General features: G+C 40.9%; 1 protein-coding gene across 2 annotated transcripts in view; it reads right to left on the reverse strand.

Annotated features, from left to right (window-relative positions):
• Positions 1–10,020, reverse strand: part of SLC39A8 (solute carrier family 39 member 8) — a 60,557-nt gene extending 50,537 nt beyond the window's left edge. The window contains exons 1-3 of one of the 2 annotated variants that reach the window (XM_023517043.1): positions 9,822–10,020; positions 9,487–9,635; positions 8,586–9,033 (exon numbers count right to left, since the gene is read on the reverse strand). In XM_023517043.1, the coding sequence (XP_023372811.1) occupies positions 8,586–8,804 (219 nt within the window). In that variant the 5' untranslated portion in view covers positions 8,805–9,033; positions 9,487–9,635; positions 9,822–10,020. The remainder of the gene's footprint in view (positions 1–8,585; positions 9,034–9,486; positions 9,636–9,821) is intronic. The other variant, XM_023517044.1, reaches the window with a different exon arrangement.
• Between the last annotated feature and the right edge of the window lie 15,492 nt (positions 10,021–25,512).

Consider the following 25,512-nt stretch of genomic DNA (forward strand, 5'->3'; position numbering starts at 1 on the left):
CAAGTAAGCAACAAAATCAAAATTTCAGCCCAGGTCCATCTGACAACAGAGGCCAAACTGTTACCTATCCTGCTGTATTCTCTAAAATGGTTAGAAATTCAAGAAGCCCACCAAATAAAATACAAAATTATGGATTGTTTCTGAATCAGATTAACAGAACTAAAACCTCAGAGGCCTTTTATCAATGCTCACTTTATTTTTTTTTTCCTCTGACTATTCAGTTAGTTATTTAAAAAAAAAAAAAGTCAAGGTGTTAAGAATGTGGAATTGGAAGGCATAATGCTACATTTCAGGTTTACCTTTGATCTGGACTCACAGGTTTTTGTTTTTGTTCTTCTTAAACTTCAGGCCAAGAAAAACAACAGGGGATCTTTGGAAGAGGACAGAAACCAAATTCAACAAGGCTCCGTTCTGAAGGTTGTCTACGCTCCCCAATCCCATCATCAGGATGATAGTTTCATTTCTTTACAAAATAAATCTCAAAACTGACCCATTTGAAACAGACAAGTGAAAATAGTTTAAAAATAAATTAGTTTCTTTTACAAACAGGAATCTACTCTTATATGGAGTTGGAAATGAAAAAAACTCTGAAAACTGCAGCTTCTGAGATTGGCTAGCATTTAGTAACACTCCTAAAAAAATAATAATAAGTTCCACTGTAAGTGATCCTAATTATTGGCTGTTTTCACTTAGTAATGTGTGCATCCCTTGAGGAAACACTTTTCTGAATACAAGTAACTTGCAAACTCTTATTACCAACCATATTAAGCTGCCTTTATGGAGGGTTGCTTCTCTTTTCCCTGAGGAATGTTGAGCCTTCTCAACTTCAGGTTTTATTTTCCATTCCTACTTATATTCCTCTCTTTCTCTCCTTATCCCTACTACCACTAAACGAAATTGATAATATAGAGGACTCAGAAATACATTGAATTGAAAGGAAACACCCTTCAAGTACAGTCATAATTGAAAAGCAAAGGATTTTTATGATGGGGAAACTAAGTCCCTGCCCCTCAGTACCTCCTAAGATGGTGTAAACCATGGGAAGTATAGTAGCTGCGAATCTCCCACCCAGCTACTCAGCTACTCTACTTTGAACATCCCTAGACAGAAGTAAAAATCTACTTCTATCAAGGAAAGAAATTTTCCCCACTCCTCTTCTGATAACTATGTAAGAAAGCTCAAAAACTCCCATCTAGCAACAATATCCTGCCTACAGTTAGAGTCGGTGATTCTGTCCAAGGACTCTGCTGACCTCCTCTTCCCTCCTGGCTTCCACTCATTCCCTAAAGCCTATGCACCAACCACTTTCTCCAGTGGTGTGCAGCCAAGTATGTAGCTGTTTCAGAGGCATGATAAAAGAAAATTTCCACTGTACACTGCCATAAGGGAGAGTGGATTCATTGCCAGAACCCTTCTAGAGTGAAAGTGTGAAGTTGACTGAAAGTTTTCACGCTAGACATAGGTATTTCCCTCATACCCAAAGTCTATCCACAGAAAAAAACTACTACTGTTACTCAAAATATTGCCCCCCCAAATTTATCATATATGAAAGAATGAAAGGAAATGTCATTCTATAAAAGAGAATTAATGTAACTCACATGAAAATCCATACACACATTTGGTAGCAGATAGTCAATCAATCAATCATTTCAAAAATCAAACAGAGAAGCAGAATTGACTGCATTGTAACTCTTCCAGGAGGCATTTCCAGCCACAAAGGATCCTTCACCCTTCTAAACCAATAGCATGTGCTGTCTAGTAGCCACTTGACAATTAATCACACATGCCCTCCTGATTACGCCTTACAATGTTAGCTTTGGTGATTACTCAACTACTGCAATTTCATCTTGCATTCCTAACATTTCACAAATTCTCATCTTATTTCCTAATTAAATTATAAGGCTCCTGAAGGCAAGGACCAGTCATCATGCCTGGAGCCTCTGTAGCCCTAGTTAGTTCCTTACGGGTGAATAAGTAATGGGGCCTTGCTGATTAAGTTATCAATGATGAGTAACCTTTGTCCATAGCCCAAACTCGGAAGTAATGGTTGCTCTGGCTGGTATGTCACAGACTATAACTCAAAACATGCCCTATAGCACAGTGTTAAATGTTGCCCAGAGTTGTACCACTTAAGTCAAGACTTCATTACTTAACCTCTCTGGGCCATGTTTTCCTTATATGTAAAATGAAGTTAATAATGGCACCTTTATCATAGGGTTATTGTATGAAATGTGATAAATCAAATAAATTGGTTAAAAGAACTATGTCACATAGTAAAATAATAATAAATTCTAGCAGTAATTATGTATGAAATGTATTATACAAAGCAATTTAGAGTTAGATATGGTAAGAATGAGAAGTATTTTCCTAAATGGTTCTCAATCACACCAGCCACCCAGGCAAACTTAGCTCTTGAAACACATCAGTACACTGTGCACAGTCAACCGATGTGCCAGTGCTATAGAGGATCAGAATGGGGCCTTGTCTTAGAGGATATTTGACAAGAGGCCCAAGACAGCCCTGCCCTTCTGGTTTCCCACCTGAGTAAACAAGTTAGAAGGCATTCCTATCAGGTTTACCACCACCATTTCTCAGCAAATAAAGGCAAAAAAAAAAAAAAGAAAAAGGTCTTTATCTCTTTTGTCCACAGTGCTTCCCAGAAACTCCCTCACCAAATCCGTCACCACCCCCACCCCAGGAAGAGTACAGGAGATGACAACAAGCAATGCAGGTATGCAGTGACCACATGTGTGCAGTGACCGCACACAGATGTGCCCTTCTGTTTACTGCACACCACTAGCCTGGCCATCCCCTGATAGGAGCCAAGAGTCTCCTCACCCCCTCTCTCTCTGGTGAAGAAGATAATGAAGGAAAAGATCTAATAGTTAAATTACCATCATAGGCAAAAGACTGAAGTAGAAAACGTTTAGCCTTACGGCCTTTTTCATACTCTTGATCCACGCCTGCTATTCCAGAAGATTCTGGAGGCAGAGGCTTTCTATTGCCTTCGGACTATCTTCAGATTCAAGTGATCATTACATTTCACACAAGTCACTGCATCTGCCTCCTTAACTCCACCTTGACCTGCTCCAATACCTTCCACACTCATACATTAGATTAATTTTCCAAAACCAGGCCTGATCCCACTTTCGTTTGCAATTCTTTAATTAGACTTAGGTTATTCTAACATACGTTATAATTATATGTGCATATGTCATGCTTCCTCCAGTGAACTGTAAAATCATGCAAGAACCCAGATCATATTGAGGCAAGAAAGTAAAAGCAGAGCTAAAAGAATCTATCCTAGCCACTCTGTGTAGGCCTCAGCCAAGCCACAGGCGTTTCTGCTGTCTGCGTGTTTCTCCCCTGACATACGTGGGGCGTAGATTGTAACCTAGTAACTTCCTTGGGTTTCTGTTGCCTTTGGGGCAGGTGGTCGACAGGTCTCAAAGACGAGGGCGAATCTGACCTTCCCCCTTGAGCCCAGGACCTTGAGGATGATGTCATGTCTCTCTGTCTTATGACCCTCACATGCACTCCCACCCTGAAAGGTGGATAAAAGAGGGGCAAGAGATTGAGTCAGGGGGCTCGGTTTTGGGAAACATGCTGGTGTTCCGAGTACCCTCGGCAGAATAAACCCGCTTCCTCTAATCAACTGGTGCCTAGAGTCTTCTGTCTGCATCAGTTTCCTGCTACAATATCACTCATCTTAAGCAATCTCCACTCATTTACTCAAAATGTTTCTAATGAATACATGTTAAGAACCAAGAACTATCCAGTCCCTAGAGAAATGAGACAGGTCATTCCCTTCAATTTGCTTAAAATCTACTGAAGGTGGCAGAGGTCACAGTCATGTAAACAGAAAACTATAATACATACAAAATTATTAACACATTATAATATGATTGCAGCATAAAATATGTTATGATTACACAGGTACCAATTAATATAGGATCACATAAAAGAGATTCCTATTAAACTCTTGAGCAGATCAAGAAGGGCTACTTAAAAGAAGTAATGTCTAAAATGATACCTGAGGCTCAGTGCCTGTAGCTCAGCGGCTAGGACACCAGCCACATATACTAGAGCTGGCAGGTTCGACAGCAGTGACAACTACAACCAAAAAATAGCTGGGCACTGTGGCATCACCTGTAGCCCCAGCTACTTGGAAGGCTGAGGCAAGAGAATCCCTTAAGGTCAAGAGTTTGAGGTTGTTGTGAACTGTGACACCATAGCCCTCTACCAAGGGCTACACAGTGAAACTGTCTCAAAAAAAAAAAAAAAAAGTAGGCATTTGAAGTTTATCTTGAAGGCACTGAATTGTTTTAATGAGATGAAAGATATGATCAGATTAGTATTTTCAAAGGGCCACTCTGATTAGAGTGTAGTACTCTTTCAACTGTCTGTTTAACATATAAATAAAGTAATATTAGCATAATAAAAAAATATTTCAGGAATTCAAAAAATGGAGAAATCAGAGAATCAGTGCTGCCAGTGATGGCCCAGAAAGGATATACAGCAAAGTTTAACAGGACTTTTTTTAAAAGTAGATTTTGATAGGGCGATTCAAAGAAAAAAAGATAATGAGCTAAGAGGTGGTTGAGCAAGAGTAGTGGGAATTCTGGTGGTGTTAGGTCTGAAAAATTATTCTCCCAAACAGCCCAAACAGACGAATCCAAGACTCACTCCGATGTAAAAAGCACAAGATGAGTTTTATTCAGGCCCCGGGAAGCCCAGACTCTCCTGGCATGCAAGCCAAGGACGAGCCCCGAACTCGGGGTAGAGCAAGTTTTTATGGGGTACAGAAAGCAAGAAGGGTAGGGTCCGTTACGGGTACACTCTTGATTTGTGGTTGGCGATTTCACTAGTAAAGGAGGATTTGGATTGGTACAGGTGAGGGGTGGGGGATTTCTTAACCAGGGCTAGAGGTGGTGTAGCCTAATTAGGTAGTTGAAGGAGACACCTGAATTTCAAGGAAGTAGAAACCTATTGCCTATTATGGGAGCTGTTCAAGGGAACTGATACTTATTGCCTATTACGGCAGCTGTCTGCCTTAGGTGACTCAATTCAACGGCTTAATGGCTGTGCAACCAGGGGTGGGGGAGGCAGCAGGGAGTGGCCCTGCAGTTTTAACAGAGCTTATGTAGTAAACGACAAAATGGCGTTGGTCTGGCCCTTTCAGTGGCACCTGTGGCTCAAAGGAGTAGGGCGCCGGCGCCATATGCTGGAGAAATAGTTGACACAGAGGGAGCAGGCCTTGAATGCCAGGTCGAGATTGAGACTTTACCAGCCACAGTTAATGGAGTCTTTTTGAAAGCAAAGAGTATTGCTATTGGGAGACTAAATTCGAAGCAAAAGAGGTTAAATACAGGGTTCCAACAAGTAAATGACAGTAGGACTATGAAAGGAAAAAAACATGATGCAAGCCATGGGCTGCAAAACACACCGAGATGTAGGCAGGAGAGAAAAAGCGCCAGGCTGACCCGTGAAACAAGGGTCATGCCCAGCTCCAACCTGCCACCTCCCCTCCCACAGCCCAGCACCCCGACAGACACCTCAGAACTTGGGAGACTGAGCCGCTAGACAGAGACAGTTCCAGCAGCTTTGTGTGATCATTTGCGGAATTGGATTTTCCCTTTCATCAGGCTGTTTAACCAGTGTCTTCCCATAAAAATGTGGACGTAAGGTGTTTGAGAAGAAGAAATGAAGGAAAATGAACATCTGAACAAACCAAAAGCAGCTCTGAGGCCATTCTGAAATCCCCTAGAGTAATGACCCCAGGATATGCAGACATTTGAGGCTTCCAGACTTACACCCAGAAACAAGGACCCCAGTGATGCGCATGGCAGGAAGAGTTCCCTCCCCTTCATTTTTTGGGTTGCTGCTGCTATTTAACTCTTTGTGCCTTCCATAACCATCAAAAGCAAAACAATAAATTGAATCGTTCTACTGTCTCCACCTTGAATTCAGGTTACTTTCATATCTATTGCAGAGCAACAAGTTAATATAATTTACTGGAAAAAAAAAATTAGAAAACCTTCCCAAACTGTCCAGCAAGCCTCCAGAGTTCACCCATCTATTACCTGAGAGAAGCTGACATAACAAATATCACAGACTTCATTCAAAGGAACAATGTTATTTGTAGATGGAGCTTATAAAAGATTCAATTAATTCCTGGCCTATAGAAACAAACTAGTTTCTCTGCCTTTTTTTAAGGCAGAATATCAAGTTTCTCACAATAGACCTATACACAATAGACAATTTATTCTACTCCATTACAGAAGTTAATTGACCATTGCATTCTTGAAGGTATATAGACATTAAGGGCCCTATATTTTACTTCAAATTAGATGACTTCATCCCGGAGCCTATATGAATGCCTTGGCTTACATCCATGAACTGCCAGCAAAGTAATGGATTCTTATGGATTGGCATTTCATTTGTCATCATTCAACCAACAATTGTTGCTTTTCATTATGACTTTTTAGAACATCAAAGAGATGTTTGCTAACCCTGATTAAGCGGTAAATTTTCCTTGGCTTCCTTTTGTCTCCAAGCTAATTATGGGCTGCTTCCTGTCTCAGAGGCCATAATGAGGATGGTTAAAAATGCAAACGTGAGACTGAGAAACAAGATGTCAGGAAACACATAATTTACCTATCAAGGCATCTGAGAAGCACTTTGCTAGTAAGCTTAACCAATTTCTCTAAATAAGTTAGGCGTATTTTCTAGAGTCTTTGTGACATAGGGGGTCTTTTGCCCCTTTAAAATTCATCAGCACCTCCAGACACTGAAAGATAAGGAGATCATTTAAGTCAAAACAGTGTGTGGGCCACAGATAGGCAGCTTCAACTCCAGTCCCTAAGCCTCTTTGCAAGCACAAGACCATACCTACCTGGAAGTATTGCAGTCAGCTCAGCTGTTTCCCCTATTTGAAGAGACGGCAACTAGCCAGGAAATACTTAGGAAGTTATTTGTTTTATTTCCTAAAATATCATCTGGGCATTTCAGTTTTCCCAACATATTTCTCAGACATTAACCCAAATATAATACCATGGCCAGAATTGGAACTATAGACAGTTTACTAAAAAAAAAGGGAGACCACAAAAGCCTTCTAGATCAAAGAGAGACCACCTCTGATACCCCACAGCATCAGAAAGTTCAACTTCTTCTTCAGTACGTGTATTTTGGTTGAGGCAAGACAGTTCTAACCAAAAGAATACCAACCTGCCTATAATGTCATTAACAAGGAATTTATCTTACGAAAGTGCACCTGTTATCTCAGGCCACATTCATTAGGAAATGCTAAATTTCCAGGAATGGAGCATTCCCCAAACACCTTGGACCACAAAAACTTTTTGTAACAAATGAACATCATCCAAAAATGGCAAACAGTCTGGAAAAGGCTGCATGCTGCTGTCCAACCCCAGGTGTCAATCATCGTGCAGCAGGAATAGAAGGAAAAAATCAAAACCGCTGAGTTAACTCAATTTTTTAAAGGAGAGAGTGGTTTGGGAAGGATGAAGAAACCACGCTTTGACTACTTCACAATTTTAAAAACTACCCAAACACTGAATATTTATTACAGAAATTATTAGAAATATTTTACTTTTATGTTGGTGTGACCTTTAATTGCTTCTAGAGAGTTCAAGTTGTCCATAAACTCAAGGTATTACCAAATGCCTAGACAACACCGTGTGTATGTATTGGGGAAAAATGCACTTTTTTATTTTGAATGAATATTAAAATCAGACACACAGCCTGATCCATGATGAAGACCTAGCACTCTAAACTCTGTCTGCCACCAACTGATCACCAAATTGTGATCCTGGTCTCGAGGCCTCCCCGGTTTCCCCACCAGTTACCAAGGTAGATTTCTACCTTGCTAGCTTTGTAGGAAATGGGTAAGCAGTTATCTTTTAGGGAAGATTTAAATATGTCATTTCTATGTAAAAACCATCTCTTCGGGTGGCTTCCACCCTTAACTACTTCATAAACTTTTCTTTCTGTCTTTCTTTCTGTTTGTCTGTCTTTTTTTTAAGGGAAAGGCTATCGCTCTGTCACCCAGGCTAGAAAGCAATGGTGCTATCACAGCTCACTGCAGCCTCCACCTCCCAGGCTCAAGCCATCCTCCTGGCTCAGACTCCCAAGCGCCTAAGACTATAGGTACATGCCATGAAGCCTAACTAATTTTTTAAAATTTTTGTGGAGATGAGATCTCGCTATGCTGCCCAGGGTGGTCTCAAATTCCTAGCCCTGAGTAATCCTTCCTGACTGGGTCTCTCAAAGTGCTGGAATCACAGAAGTGCTATATAAACCTTTCCGCAAAATCCTAGAACCACAAGCGTCCGACCTTTCAGGTCATCAGGCACAAAACTGAAATTTCTAGCTGCCAAATCCCTTAACAAAACCAGCCCGTTAGCCCTTTAGTCGGTCTAGCGAAAATCAAGTGCCACCAGTGACTGCGCCCCGTTTTTAAAATATAAAGAAATTCTTTCCCCTGAACTTTTCCCAAATAAAAATGCATATCCCAGTGGAAATCTACGGACCCCGAGGACACGGGGCGCGCGGGCCGGCCGCCGTACCTGGTTGAAGTGCAGCTGGCCCGGCTCCGCGGCGCCCCGGCTGGGGGCGGCTCCCAGCTGCTCCAGCAGGCGGCCAAGCTGCGCCGCCGACAGGCTCCGATTCGCGCCGAACACGCTCAGCACATCCTCGCTGAAGGCGAGCCCGGGCTCCTCTGCCACTCCTCCAAGGCCGGCGGCCGCCAGCAGCAAGAGCCCGGCCACTGCCCGGCCCGGGGCCATCCTGGCTGGGGCTTCCCCTCGAGGACCCGCGGCGGGCTGGCGCGCAGGGGGACGTCGGTGCCCAAGGGCGCGCAGGTCGGGCGGCGGCGCGGGTCGGAGTCAGCTGCGGCGCCCCTAGTTCTCCGCCGCCTTCGGAAGAGCAGCAGCCGGCGACCTGCGGGTCATTGAAGTGGCCGCACAGCCGCGGGTAGCGATAGGCAGAGTGGGTCCCCCGGGCCTCCTAGAGAGCCTGAGATAAAGGGAACAAAGAGGGACAGAGATAAAGGCCACTGGCCTACCAGCCGGCCACCCCCGGGACACAGCGTGGCAGGTGCCCTAGAATGCCCGGCCGGGCGTGGGGCCAGCTGCCCCGGAGCCGGGTTTGCGAACGCCTCAGGATTTGTGTACAGTGTAGTGACACACGCTCCTATCGGATGTGATGCCCCATACCACGCCACTCCTTGGGAATAGCTAAAACCACGGAACTGTAGAACCCCATCTCCTCTTCCTGTCTTTCCGCGCGACTCTCTCCGCCGCAATCTTAGGGTGAGACCTGCGCTCAGTCCCCAAGAGCTGCAGACATAAAACGGCTCCTCTGGAGTCCTGAGGTCTGAGCGTCTAAACCTGACCCGCCCTTCCCGATCTCGTCTCTGGGACAGGCAAAGTAGTAGGAAGGATCACGAAGGGCTCGCTCGCCTCTCACCTAACAGTTTGTCTCTGCGGCTTTCTGTGTGTGTGTACGTAAGACTCGGTCTCTGACTCCTGCTCGCTCTTTCTCTAGCGTGCTCCGGACCTCCCGTCTCTTTATCTCTGACAGGTCCGCTGTGAAACTCCACGATCCTGCCCAGCGTCCTTTACAGAGGAAGGGAGGAGGGCCCTGTCCCCGCCTCTGTAGCACGTGGCGACCCACTTCCCAGCCTGAACTCCCGCACTCGTCCACGCCGGGGCGCAGAGTCGCTCTCTGGCCTTCCCTCTTGGGCAACGTGCCGGTTCCCAGCTCAGCCCTGCCTGCTCCCTACCCTCACCCCTGGGGTTTACCTGATGCCACCTCCTCCATGTCTTGCTGCCTAGGCCCCTTCTGGTGTCAGTGGTCCATTTTGTTACCTTGATGAAGCCAGCTTCCTTGAATGGAATCTGAAGTCCCCTGCATTGTCTAAGTGGTTAACAGGAATTGCTTTTTCTGTCTCACTTCTTAAAATCAGAGAAGAAAGAGGAAATCAAAACCCGAGCGGCGGCGTGGCGGGCTAGCTGAGCCAGCACTGCCCAAGCCGGCCCTTCCTGACGGGACATCCGCTGATCAGACGAATGTTTATTTGTTCAGATTAGGGTTCAAGAAAAGCTGACTTAGGCGTGAGGTCAACAGGTTTGTGTAAAGTGAATAGGGTGTTTGGGGCAAAGGTTGCGCCTGGTGGATAAAATTATCCAGGCAAAAAAAATGAAACCAGGCTTCACTGTTACATGGGACATGAAAAAGAACTCAAGGCATTATTCTTGCCTTTCACCCGTAGCGTGCCCAGTATCCTAAAACAGCACACTAAGTCTAGACCCGGGCAAGGACATGGGGGAGGGAAAAGAAACTTGATCTCCCCAAATTTAGTGACTTAACTGTGGAAGAAAGACTAAGCAAAAATTCCAGGAGGATAAGGATCTCAGTGGGTAAGGGTCCCCTAGGATGTAACCGAAGGGCTATCACACGGAACAGAATTTGACTATACTCTGATTCCAGAGAACAGAGCGCAGCAGTCACACGACAAAGTTACCAAGAGGAAGAGTTTTCTGCAGAATTATGAGGAAAGGTTCTTTGGGAGATAATGATTTCTCTGGGATTTACGGTGATTCAAATCAACAGATCCCAGGTGACTCCCTATAAATATGTGCTAGGATTTCCGCCTTGAAGGGCGACAAACTACGTGAGCTTAGTTATGTGTGCCATCCGATTACAAAATCTGTATATTTGTACATAATATTAATAATTTACAGAATCGCCGTGTTGCTAAAAGGGCAAGTATTTCACATAAGGGCCAGAAGTATGTTGATGTCACAATTGTGCTCTTAAATCATTTAGTTCGTGGGACTCTTCAAGCTTTTCATTAGATTTTAAAATATAATTTGTTGCCTGTTTTTCCTTTGACCTCCACCACTCGAGATGGTGTTTGGGAATTAATGAACACTTTAAAAACCCAGCAAGTTGTTTGTTTACAGCTTGTCTGAAAATGAATTTGTTAATAAGGGATTGGATTTTTAAATAATTCAAGTTTTGTGTTGCAGGTTTTTTTCAAATATTATTTGTTTTTTGTGTTTATGTACGCACATTTTGCCAGCCCATCAGCCCCTTAAGACAATAAACAGTAAAATAAATAATTAACCTGCTTGCCAAATTTCCCAAGTACACTTAACATAATGTAAGCATGCAATTATGAGGAAGCATTTGGAAAAATTCAAGTTAACTAATTACCAGTGGGGGCAAAGATTGCGTCTGGTGACAGCTTTTCTATTCTAATAAACTACAATCACCAGAGTGCTATAAATAGAGTATCCCTCATCCAAAAATCAAAAAATCTGAAAATCCAAAATTCAAAACTTTTTGAGTGTCCAAATGATGCCACAAGTGAAAAATTCCTTATGTGTCCTCATTTTGCAAGTGCTCAAAATTATTAAAAATGTTACATAAAATTATCCCCAGCCTAGGTGTATAAAGTGTATATAAAAACATAAGTGAATTTTGTGTTTAAGCTTAGGTCTCATATCCAAGATCTCTCTCTCTCTCGTATAAATATATTATTTATTTATAATAATATAGTTATTATAAATTATTTATTTAAAATAGTTGTCTATTTTAAATTACACACAAACTTTATAGACACCTTCTGTATATATAAAACATATTGTAACATATATATTATAGCATATATGATATAAATATAATCTGAGAAAACAGGAAATTCAAAATCCTTCTGGTCCTCAGCATTTTAAATAAAGAATAGTCAATGTATTTGGACAATGTTTTAGGGCTCCAATACGGTTTTCTATGTCATCTAGCCTTACTGAAGAAAAAGGTATCCAATTTAAAATACTAAGTATAATGTATAAAATATACTTTTCTTAGAAATTTGCTTTAAAGGCAAAATAGTTTTACATTATAATGATGAGGGTAGCATGCCAAGAGCACTGGCCAGAGTGATGAAAATGTCCTTTCCATTTCTGACTCAGCCACCTAGGAAACCTGGGAAAGTCATTTGACCTGACCAAGACCAATTTCCTCATCTAGGAAACCAGGTGATTGGCATAGAAGTATCCGTTCCAGCCTTCTTATTTCTAATTGTCTAATTTAGAAAGCATCTGCCAGAACAAACCGTTAAATCCTGGAAGAGAAATAAGTTTTCAATTCCCCAGTGGAAAGGACAGTTAACTTCAAATCTTGCTTTTTCTAAGAGCTTCAAATTTTCTTCAATCCAAATCTTTTGTTACTATTACAAATAAGGAGCAAATTCAATTCTTCTAAGTTTTTGCGTGCGTTTCCCTGTGGAAGCGCTGATGAGAACCTCTAAAAGACAGCATATCCTATTTGCTCCTTCGCCTTCCCTTCTCTTCCTTGCTTTCTACAAAGTGTCCCAAAAGTTGCCCCTGAAGTCACCAAGCGTAGGGGAAATAGGAAATAGTAACTAAATGTACCTTTATTTCTAAAGTATTTATTACAAATTTTCACAGAGATGGCCAACACACAGAGAATAATTTGTAAATATCTTGTCAAAGTTTGTAATGAATATTTTATCAATAAAGGTACATTTAGCTACAATTTCCCATTTTCCCTATGTGTAGCGACTTTACTGGTGACTTACGGGACACCCTGTAGTATGGAGTACAGCACAATACTTTCTGTATGGAAGGGAGCCACAGTGGCTTAAAGAGGGATGTTGGCGCTTGAATAAGGGGAAAAGGGAACTGCAGCACAGGGAGCAAGGACCCAAGTGGGGTCATATCCAGGTTGGAGAAAGGACATGGAGAATCACAGGACGCATTCCCAGGGTGAGAGTGTGTGCACACAGCATCCCTGCACAGAATAGCAGAGCCCAAGTATGAGCAGAGGAGCATCCTTCCCGGCACGGGTTGTACACTGGAAGGGGAAGGTATCCATGCAAAACACTGGCATGGTGTGGGGTGTCAGAGCCCAAGAGAAGAATGGGGCATCCATGGGTAGCCCAAGGAAGAGAGAGAGACAGAGTGAGAGAGCAAGCACGCACACCAGGACGGAAAGTGAGAGCCTCCATGGTGGTAAAGGCATCCATGCTGGATGGTGGCCCTGACAGAATGTCAGAAGGGAAGTGCCCTAAAGAGCAGTAGCATGAAGTATCAGTCTATGCAGTGGGCAAGGAAGTCCGGCAGGGGATGTCGGACCGAAAGGAGATAAAGAAGCGATGAGTGCAGAAGGAGATGGCAGCAGAAACGGATTCATTATACAAAAGGGGGTTTGCTATTAAAGGGGTAAGTAGCCACTTTTCTCATTGTCAGATAAGAGTTGCAAATATGAAGAAAGAGAAAACTAGAATGAACCTTATGGTCCTTGGTGGAAATTGGAGAGATCAATGTCAACTCAAGGTTTCAGCACAGAACCAGATAGATATAAATATAGGTATAAATGATTCATAGCTCTGTCCACTGAGAGGCCGGAGAGCAGCTACACCCTAATAGCAAGGAGCATGACTGGGGCACTGAGCTCTGCTTCTAAATACTATCTTCCACTGAATAGTACCGGGGCTTCTTAGTAAGGGAGCTGATTCTAGGAATGGGCAGGCAAAGAACAGGAACAAGGTGAACCTGGAATATCTTGTACCTAAAAGCAAGAGAAGGATCAAAGAATGTGGGAAAAACATGTCAAATTACTCCTGGATAATGGAGCATCATCTTAGTCCCTGGATGGGCACCTGACTCTCAGATGAATCAGAAGCAGGGAAAGGTCTTTTTACAATGCTTGCAACATTCTTGTAATTTGGTAATTATTTCAATATAAAAAACAAAATAATGACTATTAAATAAGAAATTAACAAATTACATTAAAATTTAAACTAACATTTTAGAAACCATTCCCACCTGATACTTTTCAGTGAAATTAATATGCTCGTTATTACATGATTTTAGCATTTGTATCACAGTCCATGCTGCCTGGGAACGCAAGAGTGGAAAGGATATACCTTACAGCAGTGTCCCAGATACCAACATGTGACTTATACACAACTTAAACTTATGAATGGCAGCCATTACAGTCAGTCCCCAGCTTACAAACATCTGGCTGACAGAAAGCTCGCACTTGGGGACGGAAGACAGGTAGGAGGTAAACACACCTGGTCCAAGCTACATACAAATTCAACTTAAGAACAAACCCACAGAACCTATCTTGTTCACAACTCTGGGGACTGCTTGTATTTTATTTTTAAGGTTAAGATTAGAGGACATTGAAATGGTTGCTCTAATAAAGATTTGGGGGTTTTTTCATTCCACTAGCATCTGATTCCACCATGCTTTTCTCTTTCAGATTAACGTGAAGGTATAAACAACTAGGTGACAGTGTTTGCATTAGTTAGGAAGAGTCCCTGTTGTAGTTGTAGAGTCCCACACCCAAGAGGTGTGCCATACACCCTCACTGTAAGGAACACACCCATCCTTCCTCCCCTCTCCCCGGCTCCTCCCCTCTGCCCTTCCTTCCCTCTCCCGCCACTCCTCCTTTCTCTCTCTTCCCTCTTCCCTCCTTCCTTCTCCCTCTTCCCTCTCGAATAAACATTTTAAAGATTGCAGTAGACAGAGATAGGACCCCCTATGTCTGCAGATGATAGTAAGCAAATAATTCACAGAGCAGGTAACCCTTGAGCTTGAGGGTAAGTAGAAGTTTGACAGAAAGACAAGGAGTGGAGTCACATTCCAAAAGGAGGAAATGCAAAATAAAAAAACCCCAAGAGGCCTGAGAGATCAAGGAAAACTGCAAGAGATCTCTTGAAACAGGACAGTCTGGGCACAAAGGCAGGATCTGCAGAAAGAGGAAAAGTTCCACGGGGCAGAGACGTCTTCCTCTACTGATGTTCCAAAGACCCCTTACGATCCTCTGTGATTAAAAATATGCATGTATATCCTCCAGCTGTATAAATTGCCTTTTTCTTGTATCATGTTATTCATTCCTTACTAGTACAAATATGTCACAGCTAAAATTCTCAAATAAGAGCAAGATCATGATGGTATCTGGATCGTACATGTCTATTCAGCCATCAATGCCAGAGACAATATAGGTAGGAATGAGGTTTCTTTAAGGCCTCTCTGGACTTAATTTCTAATCCATGAAATCAGGGTTAAAATAATACCTGCTCATTTTACATCAGTGAATAACTAAAAGGTGAGATAAGCTGTGTGAAATCTCCTTATTGACTTTAAAGCAGAATGTAGCATAGGCTACATGGTAGGGTAATGTGACTGGTCTAACAGGCCTAGAGAAATGCCAACCGGAAACAGACAAGAACAACCAAGACTGTCTTGGAACAAAGACTACTTTACACCTGACGAAAGTCTTGAGGGTTTTTCCCAGGAAATTAAGGCACTAATCAGAAACGGAAAGAGGGCCGGCACCTGTGGCTCAAAAGGGTAGGGCTCTGGCTCCATATGCCGGAGGTGGCGGGTTCAGAACCTGCCCTGGCCAAAAAACAAAACAAAACAAAGAAACGGAAAGAGCCACAGATAACATAAAGTCTAACCACAGATAATATCTTGGGAGGTAAGGAAGAGAAAGCTCACCAGGGCTAAGTGACATGGTCAAATAACACTTTTAGACTGAAAGAGAAGCCCAAACCTGCCTCTTCGCATTTTACCACCATAAAATAAACATCAATCAGTGTTTCAAGGACAACTCCCTGTGACTTTGATTGGATTGAGTAGATGAAACAAAATTTTGCTAAGCCATGTTCTTCTTAGATCTCTTCTTTATCCTTTTTCCGAACTTCTTTTCTAATGGGTCAGTCTTCCTAGCCCTTTCACCTCCTTGTAATCTTTTTATTTGTTTGTTTGTTTGTTTGCTTGCAGTTTTTGGCCGGGGCTGGGTTTGAACCTGCCACTTCCTCCAGTATATGGTGCTGGCACCCTACTTCTTTGAGACAAGGCAAGGCCCCACACCTCCCTATAATCTTAGCTCATGAAGTAAGCTCATGTTACTTCACCATGGCTTCTGTGCTTTAAATTACAGCAGAACCTCCATAGATGACCACCTGCCTATACTGACACCTCTTTAAGTTGGCCTAATTTTCATAAACCAGACATGCACCACATGTACATATCAATGCAGGTGACCTAGTTCCCTATGTTGACCATCTCTAGTTACAGTCCCCTTGGGTGGTCAACTTAAAGAAGGTTCTACTGTATATAAATTTTTAAGCCATTCATTCTTAGGATTCTTGGAGAATTTACATATACTAATCTGGAAAGAAGTTGAATCAATTAATGAAGAAACTAAAAAACAGAATATGTTGTAAAACAACATAAACAACGGGCCGTGTGTGTCTGTGTTTACACTTCCACTAGCAGAGGTCGGGGAAACTGTGCACTATGCTGTCTACAATGTTTTCCTTCTAAGGAGTAGATCTGAGATCCAGGGGCGAGAGTAACATCTTTCTCTAGAGACAAGAATGGGGGAAGTGTGCCCTTTTCTCTTAGACCTTTCTGTGGCATTTGAGTTTTCCAAAAGGCATGTCTTCCTTTTATAATTAAACTAATAAGAAATTACTGAAATGTAGATGATGATAAACGTTCAGGTGGTCTCTAAAATAAGGACAGGGAGTAAGAATCAGGTGATGTGTCTCTGAGTGCCCAACAAGGAGGGTTCTGATCAGCCCATAGGAAGATCCCATGACATATGACTGGCATCTTTCTTTATCAAAGAAAGTTAACAAAAATAGCATAGATTATTTAAAAAAAAAAAAACCTGAAAAAAATCCAACTCCTTTCACCCTGTAAATCTGGAATACCCCCCACATCCCACTTCCTACTCCCTATCCCCCATATCCCACCCTCAACCCCTTTTTGATGGGAACAGGGAATGCTGAACAGTTAGGCCTATTTCCCATTCTCCATGGAAAGGTACTTCCATATCTCTACACTTCCAACTCCTGAGGCTCAGGCTCAAAGCCTGATTGAAATGGAGCTGCTAAGAAATGGAATTATTTGAGAACAATTACAAATTTTGTTTTCAAGATGCGAACTTAGCATAAAGCTGCTATAGCCTTAGACAAACTTATGAAATGAAACTATGACAAGAAACCTCTTCGTACCAGGGACCCACCCTCTCTTCTCTTCCCTTTCCTTCCCTTCCTTGAAACCTCCTAATGGCAGTACCTCTACTCACACTAAAATACAAACCACGAAGAACTGAAAAGTGATTTCTGACCCAGGCACTATTTACAATTTTATTTATTTGCCAATGGTCCCACAGGTTGATCTAATCTGCAAGGTATTTTTAACTTACAAATTTAAGTTAGGCTGTTGAATTTAAAAAGCAAACAGAGGCAGCGCCTGTAGCTCAGTGGGTAGGTGCCAGCCACATATGCTGTGGCTGGCAGTTCAAACCCAGTCTGGGCCAGCTAAATCAACAATGAAAACTATAACAACAACAAAAAAAATAGCCGGGCATTGTGTTGGGCACCTGTAGTCTCAGCTACTTGGGAGGCTGAGGCAAGGGAATCATTTAAGCCCAAGAATTTGAGATTGTTGTGAGCTGTGACGCCACGCCACTCTACCCAGGGCGACAGCTTGAGATTCTGTCTTAAAAATAAATAAATAAAAAGAAAAGAAAAACAAAAAGCAAACAGAGAGTGTTCTCTCTTCCTTGTATGCACTGATAGGGAATTAGATTGCCATGTGAAACCTCTTGACCAGTTTCAGTCTTTTCCAGAGACACTTTCCCAGCACCTTCTTTCTGCAGAACAACTTTGTGAAATGCAATGATTACTTTCACGGTTGTTAAATACCTTTCTGTGACTCCTGGTAAAATCACAAAGCCCTATTTGAAAGAGCTTTATGTTCTCTAAGGAATGCGTCACCTACTATCTCATCCCAAGGCATCCCGGCAGCACGGTCCTGTGGAAAGACCTGTGAAATAAGACAGAGAAAACGTGAGTTGTTCTTCTTCCTGAAAGCATGTGGACAATTTTGTAGTCTCTGTAGTTTGAGCCCCTTAGCTATTCTGTGTATCACTTGAGGTTGTTGCGGGAGTTAGTTTCCATGAGACAAATGAAAGCATTTTATAAGCTACAAATCTAAACTAAACTAAAATTTCAAACTGGCCAAACCAGATCGAAAAGTTCTTCTGAGCATGATTTACAGCATTGGAACACTATTTGTCCATCTCTCCACGCAAAACAACATCAAACGAGCTAGGAAGTACACCTGCTCTAGACTGGAAAATTAATTCTTCAAAAGTCCAGATAGCTCATACCAAAAAATATTGCTTTTTTTTTTTTTTTGAGATAGAGTCTTACTGTGTGACCCTTGGTAGAGTACTATGGCATTACAGCTCACAGCAACCTCAAACTCTTGGGCTTAAGCAATTCTCTTGCCTCAGCCTCCCAAGTAGCTGGAACTACAGGTACCTGCCACAAGACCCAACTATTGGTTGTAGTTGGCCCAGGCTGGATTCAAACCCGCCAGCTCTGCTGTATGTGGCTAGCACCCTAGCCGCTGAGCTACAGGCGCCAAGCTGCCTTTTTTTTTTTTTAACGTGGGTGGAGTTTCCCATTTTATCACAGAAACTTTCTTTTTAGTTCTATTTCTTGGTTCGATGACTCCAGTTAGTATGTTTCAAGAGGAGAAAATTTATTTTTGGAGCGTACAGCTGGCAAACCCAGATTTGGTACCTGTGGTTTTATGTTTAAATATAATCCATTCTTGATCCATATGAAAGTCTAAATGTAAGGTTGTGATTTTCACAAAAATTAAGTAAAAGCAGGACCTATGGAAAAAGATAACTGTTTAAATACACAAGGACGTTTACAGTCCCCAAGTGATATATCCTAACATCCTAAGAACTGTAGGGAGATGTTCAACTTGTATTTATAAGAAACAGTACACAGACAGAATGTCTGATGCTACGGAGAACAGGATGGGTTTACTGATGTCCACTGGTTTTTCTGTTCCATGAACTATCTCCAGAAAAGCCTTCTCTGCTGCATGTGTGGCTCGGTGGACAAGGGATAGCCACTGGGCATCTTCTGGGAACCCTACAGGGTAATGCTTAATTTGAGTTATTCAAAATATGTTTATTCTCTTTCTAAATGTGAACAATATACTTTGCACTGCAGATTAGAAACTAAAGTATATAAAAGAACAATTTTTTATGGTAGAAGTCCAAATGCTTACTCAGAAAAAAGCACCCGAGTCTCTGAGTATTAGCCAACAGGAATAACTGGGTGCTTTGTTCCAAAGTCCCATTTGCTTATCACCTAGATTTCTCTAACCTAAAACAAGAATGGATTGCTATTGTGGAGTTAATTCCAGGAAACTACAGAGTTCAGATGGATTTATTTTCAATCTTTTAAGATCTATTTTGTGAATCTGAAGGGGGAAGAAAGGAATAAGCCAGAAGACTGAAAGAGATATTCTCTAATATGAGTTTGATAACATGTTTCACAGATTCAATTAAGTTCTTATTCCTTTCACATTGCTTAATTAGTTCTATTATTAATAATGCAATCACATGTCCAAAGTATAATTTTCAGACTTTTATTCTTAAACTAATGTGAGGGTTTATGATATATTTGAACTCTCACCCTACCACTGTAAAATCGAGAACTAAATAAGCAAACTCTATATTTTGCAGGAAAAGAAATCCCTCGAGGCCAAAATTTTTATGCCCCATAAAACTTGCCCACTGCAATTGCACCCTCCCACGTGTAAAGCAAAACTTTAGACTAAAATATTAAAATCCAGATGAATAAGGAATAATGAATTACACAATAAAGTGTGTGTGGCCACCACCTTGCAGAGTTTTCATCTAAAATATTGCATAGAAATAGTAATTAGTTTAGAGAATTTAAATCTAAAATATTACTGAATATCTAAATACTAAAATATCTGCATAAAGTCTAAATAATTAAGCTAAAACAAAATAATCAGAAATGTGTAAAGAATCTGATTTAAGACTAAACTGTAACTTCTTCAAGTTGCCTCTTGCTACTCATTTAACACGATGCAAGCTTTTACCAGCATCGTGTGGAAGTTTTCAATCTTTAGAAGGCACAATTATGACTGTTAGGTCACCACTTCTTGTATTCTTCATCAATATGTGATTCTGGGATTTAAATCTTTAAAAGAAACTCAGAAAAATCTTGGAACAATCTTGGAGGGAGCCAAAATAAATTTGTCATCCAGACAGTTTGGACAGGAAGTCAATGGGATAAGCTTTAACGTCCTTTCTGCCCTTTATTGTGAGAGAAGTTTGAAAGTCCTCCATCTTGGTCAAGGCTGGAAAGTAAGACTGGAAAATGTGTAGGACTAGAAAAGGAAGCACCATTCTATGTATGCGTACACTTGCCCTGTGCAGTAGGTACGGAGCTAAAAGCTGGGTGCCACCATAGACCAAATCATACCAAAACTGTTCCTACAGTAGGTTCAGAGATGCCTGGGTTTAAGGTAGAGAATGTTTATCACTGTTATTATTTACTCATCTGTCCTGCTGACACCATAGAACTCAATGGGTATGATTAGAGAACCAAGGCTATCAATAAAAATAATATATATGTGTATATATAATTACTCTCTCTAATTCACGGTTATTATGATGACATAATCACTCTGGGACAATTTGGTCTATGGGACATGTTTGGTCAAAACCTACAATGAAGATAACAGTATTCCCACTACACCATCCAGATTAATGTACAGTTGGCTCCATGCCATCATTTTCTTACAGATGTTATTTCCCTCAGATAACCTTTGCTTGTATTATTATTTGACATTTCAACTGTAGTGTGTGAACATGTAGAAAATTAATTTATTGCAGAAAATTAATTTATTGACAAAAACACTGTGTATATGGTCTATTCTCTTCAATTTAGGAGTGAATTGAAATCAAAATTAGGCAAAATACAAAAGAGTAAATTGATTTTAAAATGTTGATTCATTTAAAGCAAACCAAAATTAAAAATCTTAAGCACTATATATTTCAAGTTCCTGATATTCTTTTGATATCATTATTGACAGAGATGATAAAGACTATAAATTGATCTCCATTTGAGAAACAAACAAACAAACAAAAAAAATAGCCTACTGTCTGGGCTTCTCGCCAAGAAGCCCAGGTTAAAGTACAAAGAGGCTTCAGTGTTTGATCAGCCTGTGAAGTTTGTCATGATGAACCAAAGTGTGTTTGTTCACAGTGTATTTTTACCTTCAACTATTATAAGATCATAGAAATAGTTCCTTTTTTGTTTTTATTGATCTTGAATCTACATCCTAAATATTTCTTTTAAAATGATTTATTACTCTCTTCTTCTCCACTTTGCACTATCTAACAACCTTCAAAGGATGTGTTTACACAGCAGAGTGCTATGAGTTAGTCTCTGTGCTAACACACTTAATACTTAAATATCAGGATGTAGAAAAAGAGGTAAGGGGGAGGAGGCAGGAAATACCTTTGTCAAATGTTATCAGGATTAAAGCAGGTAATGTATATATAAAGAACCTAGCATAAAGCCATAAAATAGATGCTCAGTAAATGTAAAATTGTGTGTGTGCCTCTCTCAAGTACTGTGCTATACTTTTCATAAACTTCTTTCTTTTTCCATTGCATTCCACAACGTATTGTAAATGTACTGGCCTAAAACAATACTAAGGATGATTATATTAGTCTGGATTTCATACTAGAAACATTTTTTTCTTTTTTTACTAACTAATTATAAACATTAGAAAGAGAAATTTCTCTTCCCATCATCAAATCTACAGCCCACCTTTATCTGAATTCTTTCTTTTTCTTTTTTTCCAACAGAGTCTCCCTCTGTTGCCTAGGCTGGAGTGCAAGACCTGCCTGAAATTCCTGGGCTCTAAGTCATCCTCCTGTCTTAGGCTCCTGAGTAGCAGGGCCCATAGGCATATGTCACCTGTTTGTTTGTTTGTTTGTTTTGAGATAGGGTCTCACTCTGTCACCTGGGCTGGAGTGCAGTGGTGTCAGCCTACCTCACTGCAACATAAAACTCCTAGGCTCAAGTGATCCTCCTGCTTCAGCCTCCTAAGTAGCTAGGACTACAGGTTCCTGCCACCATACCCAGCTGATTTTTTTATTTTTGGTAGAGACAGGGTCTTGCTTTTGCTCAGGGTGGTCTCAAACTCCTGAGCTCAAGTGATCCTCCCCCCTTGGCCTCCCAGAGTGAGAGGAAGATTATAGGTGTGAACCACTGCACCTGGCCTATCTGAATTCTTAAACTCTGCCTTATTTTCTGTTACAACAAAAGAACTTTCTGAGCTTTTTTCTAAGACCAGCCCTCTACTGATACAATGGATCCAATCCTTTCTTTTTTACCCAAGTTCTTTGTTTCCACAATAATACCTTCCCTCTCCTACTATATCACCAGCTTTCCCCTGTGTGCTAGATCATTGCCATGAGCAGAAAACATTATCTCTTGTCTCTTAAATGTCCCTTTCACCTGACATCTGTCTCAGGTGACCACTTTATTCATTATAGGTTGAATTGCATCCTCCAAGATCTGCTGAAGTCCTAACCCTCAGTAACTCGGAATGTGACCTCATTTGGGAATAAGGTGGTTGCAGCTGGAATTAGTTAAGATGATGTCATGGTGGAGTAGGGTGGGCCCCTGATCCAATCTCACTGATGGTCTAGGAAGGCAACCACTTCTAGACATGAGAGACACACAGGGAGAATGCCCGTGTCCGAAAGACAGATTGTGGAGTTATGCAGCTGCAAGCCCAGGAAAGGCAAACATTGCAGGCAAAGGGGCAAAGAACGGGAAGAGGGAAGGAAGGAAACGTACCCTGGAGGTTGCAAAGGGAACATGGCCCTGCCAATAACTTGATTCCAGACTTGTAACCTGCAGCACTGGGTGTGAGACAGTAAATTCCTGTTCTTCTCAGCTACCCAGGTTGTGGTACTTCTTTACAGCAGAGCTAGGAAACCAACACATCTTGAGTTCCCACTCTCTACCCAATGATACCCATCTTCCTGAAGCTACCAACCTATTCCTTCGCTTCCTTTAGACAGCGAATTTCTTGAGCATCCTGCAATTGCTGTCTTCACTGGCTCTCCTCCCGTTCTTAACACACTCATTCTGGTCACACCCCAGACGCTACTTGTACCAAAGTAATTTATCATACCTTAATTTTTCTTTATAAAAAATATTTTATGTTAATTTCACAATGTAACCATTTTCTATCTTCCTTACTAAAACTCTGAGTCCCAAAAAGACAGAAAATTGTATTTTTTCCCACCATAGTTAAGATCCTGACACTCAGTACATCCTCAAAAAAAATGATGAAATGCATTTTCTTTTAAGTTTTTAATTACACATGGTACAGAAAATTTTCATTTGAGTCTAAACACTCTTTATTTATGGATGCTAAACGTTTTGCAAGGATCTTGTTATATAACTTTTCAAGAATTCTAAGGTTACTATAATACTAATGTAAAGTTTATATGCTTTGCAAGCATACATTACAACTAATATTTTTTCATAAGGTAAGTGATATCTTTATATTACACTGCTATTAGAAGACATTAATCTTCACATTCATCTTATGTGTTGGGAAAAGGAGATGTTTATAACTTTCATCTTACAGATTTGAAAATTAAGGGACTTAAGAGCCAAAGGGCCTTCCTGTGACATCTAAATGCATAAATGATAAAATGCAAATGAGGGTGAAACCTTTTGACCATCAAATCAGTTTCATTTGCATGAAAATCCCCCAGCACCAACTCCACCTTATAATTTCATTGCCATTTAAGATTATTATCTTAATTATATGAAATGAGAAAAAATAACTTCCTCCTAGATATTAAGGCAATTTACAAATGAGGAATATGGAATCAGAGATACTATGTAAATAAATGCAATAAGTGAAGATTTCTTGCTCAGCTCACACTGTGAAGGGCAGCAGAAATTTAGCACAATGGACTGAGGAAAAGAAAATTAAGAAGCATTGTTAAATCTGTTTATGGAATGCACTATCTAAACTCTGAAGATGTCAGCAGTCTAGGATGTGATAGTTTATAATTATCAACCACCTATATGCACATAAACTTGTCTTTTTAGTTTTGTCATGGCCTTCTCTAGAAGTAGGGAACAATAACAGTCCCCAAGTTACAAACCTCTGACGTATGACTCACACATATGGACAGAGGGTATTACAGGTAATAAATGAGCATACCTGTCCCGACTTGCATGAAAATTCAACTTAAAAACAAATCTATAAGACCTATTGCAGGAGAGGAACTGTCTATGTAAAGCAGCATATTAAAACTACTGAAACTTTGCTAACTGAAGATATCAGAGCTGAATCCTTTTACTTCCTCTCTTCTTGGGTTAAGGCTACTTAAGTGAAATAAATCATTACACTTTCTATCAAGGCCTCCTTAGAAGAATCCTGTATGTTTTTCTTTTCTCTTGAGATTTCAAAATATTTCATTTTTTTTTTCCATCTACAGGTTTTTATTTGAAGTCTTCTAATTTTTTTATTAAATCATAACTTTGTACATGGATGTATTTATGGGCTTCAGTGTACTACTTTGATATATAATGTGAAATGCTTACATTGAACTAAGTAACACATCCATCAATTGTATACTCATTTCCTAATAGTTTTGAAATGTACCATTGCATCATGCACATTAGGTGAGGTCCCCCCAAATATCCTGCCTCCCCTCTCTCTCCTCTTCCCTTCTAGAGTCCTGTATGTTATTCAAGTTAATCTTTGGCATTTTAATCATCCATGTGTATTTATAAAAACAAGAATTTTATGTTTTGTATTTCCACTAAACTCATCTTCTAAAAATATGTTTTGATGTACTGATTTCATCAGTAAAGTAAAAAGTAAAACAGATTCAAGAAGTTTCACACCAGTTACGGTGACTCACGTTTGTAATCCCAGCACTTTGGCAGACCAAAGCAGGAAGATCACTTAAGGCCAGGAACTGCAAACAAGAGCCCATCTCTACAAAAAATAGAAAATATTAGTCGGGCATGGTGGTATGTCCCTATAATCCCAGCTACTTGGGACACTGAGGCAGGAGCATTGCTCAGTCCCCGGAGTTTGAGGTTGCAGTGGGTTATGATGAAACCACTGCACTCTACCCTGAGAAACAGAGCAAGACCCTGTCTCAAGGGAAGAAAAACAAAAGAAGAAAGAAAAAGAAATTTCAATAACAAAATGATAATGGATTTAGTAACATAGAAATTGTTTAAAGTATACGTTTGCATGCTCTTTTATCAAATCTCATTTCAAACCCAAGTTGAGGCTTGGCACCTGTAGCACAGTGGTTATGGCGCCAGCCACATGCACCGAGGCTGGCGGGTTTGAACCCAGCCCGGGCCAGCTAAACAACAATGACAAATGCAACAAAAAAATAGCCAGGTGTGATGACAGGCACCTATAGTCCCAGCTACTTGGGAGGCTGAGGCCAGAGAATCGCTTAAGCCCAAGAGTTTGAGGTTGCTGTGAGCTGTGACAGCAGAGCACTGTACCAAGGGTGACATAATGAGAC

This window comes from Otolemur garnettii, unplaced genomic scaffold (genome assembly GCF_000181295.1).
Source record: "Otolemur garnettii isolate 467f Iridium unplaced genomic scaffold, OtoGar3 scaffold00103, whole genome shotgun sequence".
NCBI lineage: Eukaryota > Metazoa > Chordata > Mammalia > Primates > Galagidae > Otolemur > Otolemur garnettii.